This window comes from Pavona decussata, unplaced genomic scaffold (genome assembly GCF_977016875.1).
Source record: "Pavona decussata unplaced genomic scaffold, jaPavDecu1.1 SCAFFOLD_42, whole genome shotgun sequence".
NCBI lineage: Eukaryota > Metazoa > Cnidaria > Anthozoa > Scleractinia > Agariciidae > Pavona > Pavona decussata.
In genome coordinates, this window is record NW_028145464.1 from 890,261 (window position 1) to 904,593 (window position 14,333).

The 14,333-nt window shown below is 38.2% G+C and overlaps 1 protein-coding gene and 1 non-coding gene across 2 annotated transcripts; both read left to right on the forward strand.

Annotated features, from left to right (window-relative positions):
• Window positions 1–581: 581 nt before the first annotated feature.
• Trnaq-uug (transfer RNA glutamine (anticodon UUG)) lies at window positions 582–653 on the forward strand. The gene has a single exon. It is a non-coding gene; the product is annotated as a tRNA-Gln (tRNA).
• Window positions 654–7,901: 7,248 nt separating this feature from the next.
• Window positions 7,902–14,315, forward strand: LOC146482864 (protein lin-12-like). Its single transcript, XM_085106695.1, has 10 exons — window positions 7,902–7,956; window positions 8,237–8,407; window positions 8,617–8,739; window positions 8,847–9,014; window positions 9,223–9,336; window positions 9,660–9,827; window positions 10,877–10,990; window positions 11,215–11,328; window positions 13,232–13,407; window positions 14,178–14,315. The coding sequence occupies exons 1-10, from the start codon at window positions 7,902–7,904 to the stop codon at window positions 14,313–14,315; spliced, it is 1,341 nt and encodes a 446-aa protein (XP_084962821.1).
• Window positions 14,316–14,333: the final 18 nt, after the last annotated feature.

Below are 14,333 nucleotides of genomic sequence, written 5' to 3' on the forward strand. Positions count from 1 at the left end.
ACGCCACAAAATGATATATATATAGATATATATTACACGCTCGAGTGGCGTGTAATACTTCTTCTCCCTCAGTCCGTTTTCTCAGACGCGGAAATGGAATCTTTGCTTCCGGCAAATAGAGGTCTTAATCTTCTTATAAAATTTATGGACACTAAGGGATGACGTATATCTTTCCATAGCAGCAGCGAATTACAGCAGTAAGGGAAAGTTTTTTTGTTGTTTTGCCTTTGTGGGGTTCCTACAAACAAGCTACATTCTTGAACCAAAGTTTTGTCATCATTAAATTTATACATGAAAGCTTCAACTCCCTACTCCCACTCACTCCCCCACTTCCGCCCCCCCCCCCCCTCCCCCCTCACATCCATCAATCAGTGTTACGCTGCTGAACAAAAACGGCTGGGTGATCATCCGACCATCAAAGCAATGTCATAGCAACATTGAGTGAGGGGTGGGGTCAGTTTTCGGGGGAGTCGGTCACTCTTTCGGTGCGTAGGGAGCCCGGTAGGGAGACGATTTGTGGAAAGTCTTCAAAATTTACATCTTTAGTGACGATATTAATTTTCCATATTTTCATGCTCACGGGTCCCATGGTGTAATGGTTAGCACTCTGGACTTTGAATCCAGCGATTCGAGTTCAAATCTCGGTGGGACCTACGTAAGCTTTCTTTTTGTTTCTCTATCTCTTCATCGACTCCTCGTCTTAGTATATTGTGTTCCTTCAGTTTGCGGTTTTCTCCTTTTATATTAGATATATTTTTATTGATGATACTGCAGGGTAGAGACACAAGAGATACTATATATTTAATGTGATGGTTTTTTCTTTTAATTATTATTATTATTATTATTATTATTATTATTATTATCATTATTATTATTATTATTATTATTATTATTATTATTATTATTATTATAACAAACAATTCGTTTTAAAGATTTTTCGCGTTCACTGCAGAAGTCACTTCTTTAGAAAGTTCTGTCTCACATACTACAATTGGGCTGCGTGTGGATTTCATCGGCTTTCCAGATATTTGGATATTTCTGTTTTTAAGGAAGTGATCTATATTACAGTAATTATAACTTCCATGTTCTTATATCATTTTGGAAACCATGACGTTATTTTCACGCCATCTAAGATCATAACTACCCGCCGTGGACCTCAAAGGAGAGACCTCTAAATGTACTATTCAACATACATACATACATACATACATACATACATACATACATACATACATACATACATACATACATACATACATACATACATACATACATACATACATACATACATACATACATACATACATACATACGTACATAGTTTTACATACATACATACATACATACATACATACATACATACATACATACATACATACATACATACATACATACATACATACATACATATCCTTTATTTAAACACGATGGGGTTTAAAGCTCATCAGAGCTTGTGGGGTCGTGTGAAAATAACTGATTACAGTATAAAACTATATTAAAATGGTGATAACATTACATACAGAACAGAAAACAATTGACTACAGCAATTAAGGCATAAAATGTAAAATATTCAGAAGCATTTGAAATCTTGGTAGTGCCTCGGCAGCGACTGGGCCGACTGTGTTTCATTGTCATAGTTTTCAATTTATATTTATGGAGTTATGTAGGGGGTGGAGGAGGGGAGGAATGCCCCCTCCCCCACCCCTAGCCACAGGAGACGACTAAAAGCCGACCTAGATGGGGACAAATTACCATATATCTTTATCTTTTAAGTATGTTTCAAATACAAAGTTGTTTACAGATTTGAAGCTGTAGATCGTAGTGGTATACGTCCAGAGTATTTTAAACTAAAACGTTTTTATCTGTACTTTATGTTTTCCTCAGTTGTCCTGCGCATTAAAGAGCTAAATTTCGGGGCATTTACGATACCATTTCTTAGCTGATTTCTTAGCTGATTAGCATATCACACTTCATCCGCAAGTCTCGCGCTGAGAAGAGCATCCTTTGAAAAATCTAAACAAACCTTTCAAAACCTTGTCGAGTCGAAGTGTTTGCCAGTCAAAATTATTATAGTGATTATAGACCTAATGTCATATTAGAACACTCATTTTTGTTGATACATTGGAGAATTTACTGATGGACTTGTCCAGGGAAAGCCAAACGTCGACGAATACCTCTGAAGTCGAAGATCTCGTTTAATTTTTTAGTTCTGTATCCGGCCGTGTAAAAAATTATCTTAGCTGTTTCTACGTTTCACAGTGTTTGCATAAGAAGCAAATTGAGTTCAAATATTAGAGAATATGTCAGTTTTAAAACGTAGCGAGTCGCCTGAACTGCAGTGTAGCGAAACGACTTTGTAGCGAAACTACCGGTAAGCTTTATTTCTGCTTTAAATCATATATTTTGCGTTTATAATTTCGTTTCTATAACTTCTCCGTTATCTAAATTTAGGAACCAAACCCATGTCATTACAAGAACGCTTGCTCGACCCGTAGAAAACAAGGTTCTAATAGAGATTTTCCTTGTCGAGGAGATAATCGACTGTGTACCGAAGCTTGTCTTCGTCTGAGCTCCAAACCAAGCAGCTATGACGCGAAGTTCGAATCGTTTACGAAGATTCCCTCCGCACGAACCTTTCGTCAGGTTGAGAAAATGCGATTTTCCAAATATATATAATGGAGATTTGTTCTCCAATGTTTTTGATTTATTTCTCTCGTTATATTGGTCAACGCAGGCGATTTCTTCCGCCCGGCGCCTTCACTTTTAGCCACCTCTTCTTTTCATGTTCCGTTGGAGACGCGATCCATACTGTTTTTTAACCAAATATGATGAAATAATACCATAGGATGAGCAAAAGCATACTCAGAAACAGGTTTCCAGTAAAAGATTGAAAATCCAATAAAATACTAAGAAGATTGAAGCGGATTTCTAGATGTATTCGACACGTACTTTTGATTTCGGCTTGAGGTAGACGTTTTTCAAACTGACAAAACTAGTGTCCAGGTCAGCGTGGTCACAAAGGTGACTGTGTCCCTTTAAACGAGGTACATTATACCGTAACTTCATCATTAAACAAATACAACTCAGAGCTGGCGACATCCCCCGCAGACTCATTTTACAAACGATAGACGCCAACCTTTTATAACGACTTTCAATCCATCACTAACAAGCATCTCTAGCATCATAAAAAAAAACATTGTCATTTACTACTCTCTTCTAACGGTTGTGAAAACGTTTTTCAATTAACATTTGCTTGTTGTAGCCTTCAGATATGTTGATACTCACTAGTTATGTTGTGACTAACCAATTATACATACAGCTAAACTTCCTTCTATAACTAATTCAACTAAATCCCTTCCTCTCTCTTACTGTTCTTTCCGTTGTAGTAAAAATTGTGCTTCTTGTCCGTACATTTCTGATGGAATTACTAGCTATACTTTCTTTAATTTTCTACCGGTGAAACGCGTCCCATGAAGCCTGACCTGTGAAACTAAAAGCGTCATCTACTGCATGATTCAATGTAACCACCGTAATTTGAAATACATAGGAGAAACTGAAAGACGGTCAAAAAGCTGATTTAATAAACACCGTCGTACCACAGATAAACGTAACACCAAAGCTAACCCTACTACAGTGGCAGAACATTTCCTCTCCTCTCCTAAGCACACTGCTAATTATGACGACATGCAATTAATCCCCAAAGAAAAATATTTTCCAACAAAGAATCATACTATCTGAAAGGCCAGAAATCTTTCCTAATTTACTTGGAAGAGCGATTGATACCACTGATCTCAACATCCGCGACGAAACCTTAGTTTCCTTTTCTTTTCTTTTCTTTTCTTTTGTTTTATTATTTCAATATTTCTTTTATCTTTAATTTTACACTGTTTATCAAGTTAGTTATACGTATTGCCCATATAACGCAATTTTTTTTTCACATTACGCAAATATTATTACCTAAACAAACCTTCTAATGTAAAGTCTCATTGTACCTGAAAAAGGATGGTTTGGTCAGCCGAAATATAGTACACAACCATTTAAAACCATTCTACGTCTTTTCGGACTTTGTTTTAATATATATTTTGATTTAATTTCTATGTTTACGTTTGTTAGATCACCAGTTTGATCGATCAGTATCGATCTCGGTTGTTTGCTTGAACATGCAACTGGTCATATTATAGTTGAGATTCTCACTGGACTGAGACGCCGGAGAAGAAATAAAAAAGCCATTTTGTCGTTGTACCACTGATAATAAATATTTTCGAGACTGAGAAATACCCTAGTTACCGTGCAAATGATTGTTTGGGGTTCTACCGGTCAGTTTGAACAGCTGGAAAGAGCACCAATCTCGAAACATGCAATAAACTACAACAGCCGCCTCCGGAGAACAAAATTATCTTCAAATAAAAATGCAGTGTTATCTTTAATTGGTTTTATGTTGAGCTGTCAAAAGATTGAATCCGTGGGATATATTAGTAACTGCTTGCAGTTTCAAATCAGTTCGTATCCACAAAGTCGAATCGCCGTGTCAGCAGTTACAACAACGCTTTCATCTTGGCCGTTTCAAACATGTCGTGTTAGTCCCCGTTCAACGTTTCGACGAGTTTTGCCATGACCCTGTCCACGATATGTTGTATTTCCGCATTCCTTGCCGCTATAGAAAATGCAGTGGTCCTTTTATTGATAAGAAAACTTCACTCGCTACGAACGAAAGATACCTCATGACTTCGCTAACTGCGGCAGAACTTTTATCGGGGGTAACAGGGAACGCCTACTACATTCAATTATAATAACACATGCAACTAAATTTTGTGGAGATACAGCCTACGCAATCCTGTTGCTAGAATTAATCATTAACACGATTTCTGGCACTCACATCATTGTCGACCTTCCATTTATACATTTCGAGAGAAGAAACATCGTATCCCTTCCCGACATGTGTTGTTTCTTGTCTTTCCTCAGCTGCTTTGTTGTAGCAATTAACTAGAATCTAGACCAACTAGATCAGCCTTTCATATCTAGATCATTTTTTTTAAATTTTATTTTCATAACAATTCTATTATGTGAAAGAGGCCAACGAAAATTAATCATAGTCTCATATCTTTGTTAATAATTGTGGAAGGGAGACTTTGGCCGTCTAAGGATTTTAAAAGTATAACAACAGCTTAACTCACAAGGACTTCGCCGAGGGGAACATTGAGGATCGAGGGGAAACAAAACTCACTGTTTCCCGTGGGGCCAGTCATTAAGTGCTTTGTTATACCTCCCATCTCAAAAATAGAACAAATTATTTACGGGTGTCGCATACGATTTCATTGCAAAATGCTACAAAGCCGCGCGGTTGCAAGGTGCACGACCTGATCACGTGCCAGTCGAAAGTTCTTTTTTTAGTTTCCCTAGGGAGTTAGTGAGTTTTGACCCATGGCACGTGACACGTTCTCCTCCAATCGGAAAACTTATTTGAGTTGGGAGGTATCACAATTGAAAAGGCCATTTCCGAGTTGCTGTGAACTTCCACTAAGAAAGCAAGGCTGAGTGTAAAAGCTTTGCATATGAATGAAAGCTAATTTTAATGATGAAAACTTTGCACTTCGCTTTGCATTCATAATGAGATTCAGAGCAACTCGGCAATGGTCTATTTATAAGGTAATTGTGCGATTTACTGTTTGTAAGGTTTGAAAGTACTTTATTGAATAAATGACGATTAATATCTTTCAGACAAATTTTCTCTTATTAAAACTATTCTTTTTTAATTAAATGTTTTCTTCTTTCTCACCAAGCGGAAAAGTTTTAAGGAAATGCAGATCTAAGCCAAATTAAGAAAAGTTCTACTTTAATTACCCACTATACAATTATTGTAGCTTTCAATTAGCACAGTTACTTACGTGGCCATAGTTTTAGCTTGTCTCAACAAAAATTTTGTTATTAAAATTGTAAATAATCAATTACAAGTTGTTTGAGATTTGTTCATTTGAGGATCGGTTCCATTGCCGTACACAACTCAAAGAAATTAAGGTGAGATAAGACAGGGATCTGCTGGGCTAGATTAATAATTTTTCATTGTACCTCGAGCCCGTGTTTAAGGTTTCTGCGATCATCATCTTCGTATATCTAGTTCATACAGTTTTAATACCATTAAAAAGAATTACAGTGCCGCATAACTTTGCTCACGCCAGGTTAAGCGATAAAATAGAACTCACATTATTTCGGTGTAACTCAAGCCGTCAATTTGCCTTACGACCGTGCACCTGATAGTGGCACACGACGCGCTTGTTAAAACAGGTGTCCCGGCGTAAATCTGATACCATAATTAAGAGGCTGTCCGCGTTTGAACGGATAAGGCAAATTTCGGTTACTCCCCGATTTAGCTGATTTTTTTCAATGAACATCAATCATTATATCCCATAAACAAATATCACATTTACTGAGCTCAATGCGATTTGTTTCGTTGTTGGCGAGACGGTTTACAAGGTGACTTCAAAACTACTCAATTTACCTTTGAGGACTCTACAATTTATCTATACATTGCCGGTGATGCCAAGGGTCAAGTCTATTTTAACTCAAAAGCAGTAACACCAATCTACTAATGTATGGAATAAAATTTGTGGGCACTTTACGCTGCGTGCCGTACAGAACTCCGCGATTTCCCTAATATTCACGGATTTCAATTGAAACTAAACATAAAGCCGTCAGACCGATGGACACATTTCTGAAACGAACCCTTCTAGAAATACAATAATAATCACTTGATAAATATCTCTGGCCATTTAGCCATATTTTAGATAATTTCTATCCTTTTATTATTATTTTAAATGAAACCTCTGGAGCTTTTTTTTCTTATGGCAGTGTTTGTTTTGCGTGACTGACAGTTGTTCATTTCAAGGTATTCATTCTACGCTCAATTTAAAGCGTTACCTTTTTTCTTTGTATGTAAGAATAAAATCAGTATTTTAAAATTCTCTCCAAGACAAAGAATCAGCTGGGGAAAATGTTCCTTTCTCCCGCTTATAGTATGTGAACTAGTTTCTTTACGTTTTGTGACGCAGTGTTTATTTATCAAGGTATCAAGGCTCTGTTGTTAATTTTTTTGGCCGTTTTTACAGTAGAGGACGCATTATCCGTCGGGACGAATTATCTACCGTTATTCGTCTTGAACGACGCACAACGAAAAAATAGTTCGCCCAGACGGATTATGCGTCTTGTGCCCGTCTTTATTCTAGAGACGAATAACCAGATGTGCAACAAATGTTTGCCCAAGTTCGTCCAGACGGATAATTCGTCCTCTAGTATAAAAACGGCCAAGGGGGTTTCAATTTGAATATTTTTCCAAAACCCTCCTAGCACATACCGAAAGGTCGGCATTGCTTAAAAATGTCTCCTATTCCATCCAGTTGTTCCCTGCATGAAAAATTACAGACTCATTGTGGATCCAACAGAGACAAGGAGAGCTTTGTTTTTCTTTCTGAAAGCAACTCAAATATATCGGCGCATTTGGCGAGCTGTCAAAACGCGGCGATATTACCGAAGCTGAGCTGATCTTGGGTAGAGAGCGGGGATTCGTGGCTCGTCAGTGACCCGCAAAATTGACCAATCACATCTCGCGTATTAACTGACAGATATAATAAATTTTAGACAACATGAATGAATGCATGAGTTTCGACAGGAAAGGGTCGAAATAATAATAATAATAATAATAATAATAATTATAATAATAATAATAATAATAATAATAATAATAATAATAATAATAATTGGTTAAATCCGCCAGAATAATTTTCTTTTTGTTGTACTTACTAAATGAGCATCTCAATTCATTTTCTTTTCAGTTTAGTCTACATTAATTACATTGATTGTTTTTGGCCGTGCAAAGTATTTTTTTTGCTTTATTCCTAGCTCCAAAAATGTTTTCGTACTGCATCCCGACCCTGCTAATGCTGAACTTCAACCTGCTTTCTGGTAACCTTTTTTATTTCCTTTTCTTTTTTTCTTTTTTCGCAAACTTTGACATCATGTAATAAATGAACATCAATTTTGTGTTTGAACGTGTACCAATATCTCCTAACTTGCCAGCAAGAGACCTTGCTTTCTATGATCGTATAATTTGATCATGTTTGTCTATTCTTCGGAACACAATTTGGTGATTTTCACGGCAGTTTAAAACAATGCCGAATGAATTGTAAAAATGTACATATATTACATTATTAAATTACATAATATTATTTATTTATTATTTTAGCCACGGGTGATTGTCAACCAGGAAAAAAGACGGATGATGCACAAGGCCGCTGTTGTGTTTTTCCTTTCACATATTATGGAGTATCTTACGACTCCTGTACCACCGTTGATTATGGAAACACACTGTGGTGCTCATTTGATGCTGTCTACGCTGGACAATGGGCTAACTGTGGTAAGAATAATGTTTTGACTATTCAGTAGATACTCTTCCTGAATTATTTTCCTATCGATGTAATGTTCCAAAGTAACATTTTTCAACCGACCCTAGTCAATCCTAGTTCACTTACTCTCAATAAAAGAGCATGTACGTAATTTAAAAAAAGATGGAACTTTCGGTATTTGAAACACAGAAGGCTGACAGATCCATTTTTTATATCACAGTTAATCCATGCACAAACAAGCCTTGTAACCCGTGTAAAAATGGTGGAACCTGTACAATGACTGGAGCTGATTCATACACGTGCAAGTGTACTGATGAATTTGAAGGAGATAACTGCGACAAACGTAAGCGAACTTGTGATGTGGCAGATGCCTCAATTTTCTCCCTTCTTTTGTGAGCATTTTTCAGCATAAACTGAAAACAAAAAGATAATCCGCTTACTGTTCCACAGGACTGCCATGTCAACCAGGAAAAAAGACGGATGATTCACAAGGCCGCTGTTGTGTTTTTCCTTTCACATATTATGGAGTATCTTACGACTCCTGTACCACCGTTGATTATGGAAACACACTGTGGTGCTCATTTGATGCTGTCTACGCTGGACAATGGGCTAACTGTGGTAAGAAAAATGTTTTGACTTTTCAGTAAATACTTTTCCTCAATTATTTTCCCATCGATGTAATGTTCCAAAATGAGCTTTTTTAATCAACCCTAGTCAATCCTAGTTTACTTTTAGTTAATAAAAGAGCATGTATGTAATTTGCCAAAGATGAAAGTTTACGGAATTTGAAACACAAAAGCTGACAGATCCATTTTTTATATCACAGTTAATCCATGCACAAAGAGCCCTTGTAAGAATGGCGGAACCTGCACTATAACTGGAGACGATAGTTACAGCTGTCAGTGTGCTGAGGGATTTTATGGAGACAACTGTGAAAAAGGTACGCACGCAGCAACTTCAAAAGGCTGATCAGATGAATGAAAAATAGAAAGTAAGCATCAAAAGTCAAGTTTATGCTTTGAATCTATCTTTTTTTTCTCAGTGAGCCCCTGCAAATCTGTCCCGTGTAAAAATAGTGGAACCTGTACAATGACTGGCGCTGATTCATACACGTGCAAGTGCACTGAGAAATTTGAAGGAGATAACTGCGAAAAACGTAAGCGAACTTGTGATATGGCAGATGCCTCAATTTTCTCCCTTCGTTTGTGAGCATTTTTCAGCATAGACTGAAAACAAAAAGATAATCCGCTTACTGTTCCACAGGACTGCCATGTCAACCAGGAAAAAAGACGGATGATTCACAAGGCCGCTGTTGTGTTTTTCCTTTCACGTATGGAGGAGTATCTTACGACTCCTGTACTACTGTTGCTAATGGAAACACACCGTGGTGCTCATTTGATGCTGTCTACGTTGGACGTGGGGCTAACTGTGGTAAGAAAAATGTTTTGACTATTCAGTAAATACTTTTCCTCAATTATTTTCTCTAACGATGTAATGTTCCAAAATAAGGTAATGGGCGCGATCCATTAAATGGAACGGTAATTTCCACTTGACTGAACCGGTCTCGCTTCATGCCCGCGCGGGCCAAATTTCCCGCCAGGATTCAACATGGCGGATATGCAGTCGTTCTTGTTTGCTTCAGAGTTAGCCGACGATTTTGCGATTTATATCTTAGAGGACAACGACGACGTCATGGTTGTGTTAGCTGCCGTTAGCTGCTCCATGGGAAGAAAATTAACCCGTATACACGACTACTCTTCCAAGGTATTTGCCTGATGAGTTTAAAAATCATTTTCGGATGACAAGGGAAACGTGCGTACTTCTCTGCCAAGCAGTTATCCAAACTGGCCACAAACCTGTGGGGAATCCACATGGGCGACCAGTGATTGCACCCGAAAAGCAAGTATTGCACTGATAAACTTCACCGTCGGCCATGGCTTTCGGTCAACAATCAATCTGATCGCTGGAGAAACACCAGGATGGGCATGGACCCGAGTGCCTGGCCCAAATGGAATGCCAAATGGTACAGAAAATTTCCGGAATTTCCAAATTTTCGGAAAAAAGGACAACCTCGAGAGGTTGTCCGGAATTTTCGAAACAAATTTTTCGAAATATCCCGTTCCATTTGATTCTGTACCGGAATTTCCGGAAATATTGGCTTAATGGATCGCGCCCAATCTTTTAATAAGTCAATGCCAGCTGATATACTGTTGATAAAAGAGCGTGGATGTAACTGGCCAAAGGCGGAAGTTCCGTCATTTAAAGACTTAAAGCTGACAGATATTTTCTTTTTAATCGAAACAAAGTGTGGTGTTCATTTGTCTCTGTCTACTCTCGTTAATTGTGGTAAGGACATTCGACTGACGTAATAGATATAGAGTACTTTAGGTAATTTTAAAAAATGCGAGCAGTATTCAGAAAAAAAGTAAATAAGATGCCACGAATTTAGGTAGCATCAGTGCAATCTTTTTATTTTGAAGTTGATGAGTGTGCGGCGTCACCGTGTGTGAATGGAGCTATCTGTAAATTGACTGACGATGGTTACAGTTGCCAACCGTGTCCCGCAGGATGGATGGGAAAGGATTGTGATCAAGGTTTGATATTGAGTTTTTGTGACCAACTTCGAGGTGGATGCCACATTCTTTCGAGTGTTTGACTGATTCTTGGAGAAAATTCAAAGCAAAAGTTCCCATTTTATGATAATCTATAAGATGGTGATTTTAAACAGGTTTTTCAGAAACAGTCGCGGAATTTGTCACTTTGTTATTGGTGATTTTTATTGATCATTGATTATGCTACTTCTTTATTTTCTTCCTAGATGTTGATGAATGTGAATCAACCCCTTGTAAAAATGGTGGTACATGTTTAAACGAACAACCAGGTTACTCTTGCCAATGCAAGGACGGTTACAAAGGACAACAATGTCCAGAAGGTATACATATACTTTGCTCAATTATTGGAAGTTGTAAAACCTCTGGCATGAGGCTCCATCGCTCTTATCGTTCCAGCCGAACTTCGTTCTTGGACCGCCTTGGGACCAAACTATCCGACATGTGGTGCCTTCCCTATTAGTCGAATGGGTGACGTCACTTCGGGCACCGAACGACCAGAAGGCCGTGTATCAGGCGCCCTTTACTGCCGAGACTGGTGTAAAACACTCCTTTAAGCGACAGCTCCACAGCACACATGTGGTAGCTGTTGACTGGGAACCGCACGGCAGTTCTCCCATGGCGTGCGCTGGGGAGGTGGATCAGCCTTTATGCCGATCAGTGTGTAAATAAAATCAATAAGACAATCAATTAAAGCAAATGACACACTCGGACACCAACCCACGGCCTGGCCAGTACCTTACGCATGCGCACAGCCATAATTAATCACCCGTGCACTGGCAGCCATGGACAACTGTTTTAGGCCGAAACAGCTGCCCATGCGTAAGGTACCGGCCAGGCCGTGGGTTGGTGTCCGAGTGTGTCACTTGCTTTAATTGATGGAAGACGAAAATAGCCTATATGTTCTATGTTGGTGCATCGGCTACTACCAAATTAAAACAAAGTAATTTGAAAGCAATTTCTATGGAAACGGATCATTTCCCTGGGCTTTTGAAGGAATACCAAGAGTCTACCAAGCCAATCGGTAGGTTGTGAAAAGCTCCACTAAACACACTTTGACTGCTGTCCGTTACTTACTTGGTTACTGTGCACTTAGTAAGAACAGTTGTATCTGTTTCTTTGGTGTCCTTGAGAAAGCGGCCTTTCAGCTTTACACTGAAACACGTTGCTGTAAGACTTTTTGTCAGTATTCAATGATTTTACAAATAAATTCAGCTGTTCTGTGGTGAATACTGACAAATAGTTACACTATATAAGGAACGCGGGAATGAGTACACAGTGTGTTAAAAGATAAATTTTAAATGCACGAAACATGGTTACGTACGATCGGGAAAGCTACAATGCGGGATTTTGTGTTCAGTGAGTTACCACATAAATACACTCTCACTGTGTTGATTTACAACAGATTTTAACTGCTAACTTAAGCTAAAAATAAAATAACTGGTTGCACCTTCTAAATTACCAGTTATTGGTCATGCTGAAGATGACTTAAGAAGAGAGTAAAAGAGTTTATTAGAGAATTTTTTTCTGGAGAGAGTTACAGAGTTTAAACTGCTGTGTGTGGATGTACAGAACGATCTTAAGTGGAATACACATGTCTCAAGTATTGTCAGCAAAGCGTGTAAACGGATCCACTATTTCAGGGTCTGCAGAACAGCCCATCTCCCCAGGGACATCGGTCTAACAACTTACATCACTTAGATTAGACCTCTGTTAGAATATTCCACGCCTCTCTGGGGAGGGCTGCCCATTTACCTCGAAGTAGATCTACAGAGAGTGCTTAATAGATGTCTAAATGTCATAGGACTCCCTAGGGATACTGTTGAGTCACTTGAAACTAGGCGTCAGAAATTGACGAGGAAAAAATTTAAACGTATTCTTGAATCTGAAGCGCATCTTTGCGAACGATTTTTAGACAAGGCTGTGGATCATGGCCATAACCTAAGATCTTGTAAGACGAATCCAGCGCACCTCAGAATACCTGTATCACGCACTACCAGACACAAACAATCGTTTATTGCTAGAGGTGCTAAACCTAACTTGACTTAACTCAACTTAATTTAACTTGACATATTTTGACTGTATATATACATGTCGTGTTTTGAATTTCTTTCTTTTTTACTGTAATATTACCGTAATTCTTTCGCGAAAGGTAATAAATAAAGGTATTATTATTATTATTATTATTATTATTATTTTTATTATTTATCTTCTATTTTCTTGCAGTTAATTGGAAATCTATGGGATGTTACAAAGAACACAAAAAGACAAAGAAAAGAGTTCTTCCACGTAAATTTGCGACCGTCAAAGGCATCAAACGTAAAAACCCGGATCTAACAAAGATTGTCACCAAGTGCAAAGCTGCAGCGGAGAAAAATGGCTTCGAAATTTTTGCTATCGGAGTAAGAATTAATTAAACACGTTGAAAGAACAGGCGAGGTAACTGAGGCCTGTAAATAAACTGTCCAAAAATTGCTTCCCTTTTAACGAATTAAAAAGTACCCCAATGCCTGTTTTGCTGCAGGTTTAATTTATATTATGTTCCGTTTCAAAACAGCGGTCTACAAATTTTACCTTGATCAATTTACTATTATGAAAACGGTAGGCATTCGTTAAAACATTGCTCCTTTATCAAAAGAGAAGTTCGAGAACAAGGAGTGCTCCACCATCTTGCATTCAGAGAATGCCAATTTCATTCTCCGTTTCTTCGCGCTACTTTCTCAGCAAATTAGAAGTAAATATCAAACCAACAGCGAATAACTTGCACACGTTTTCCCGCGTTTGATGTCATTTTCATGTATTCTATTTTGCTAGTATTTTAGTAATCACTGTAGCCAATCACAGCATTGAACACCACTTTAAAGCAAAAGATGTTTTAGGGAAAAGGTAGTTTAAGGATAGAATATAACCTATAACCCCCTCCTCCCCCCCCCCCCCTCCCCAACAAAGCGTTAGGAGCATGAGCTAGAGTTCAAGCCCTCCTTGTTGGTGAGTGGTAACAATTTCTGATCGATGCACAAAAGAAAATATAGATCCACACCAGTCCCACATTACTTTAAGCTATAAACAAACGCGAATGCAACAAAAAATAATTACGCATACTCTATGTACTCTGTTAGCTTGTTTCTTGTTGTAATCTATTTACTTTACCAAACCACGTTTGCTGTTACAGAACGTCAACAAATGTGTCACATCCGAGAATGGCAAGATGGTTGATTACAAGGAAAAAGGCGCGTCATCAAAGTGCTTCACTGATGATCAGGGTAATGGTGCTGGTAAAGGAAGGGCCAATTTTGTTTTCACCAGGTAATATACATGGTGCTGCTTA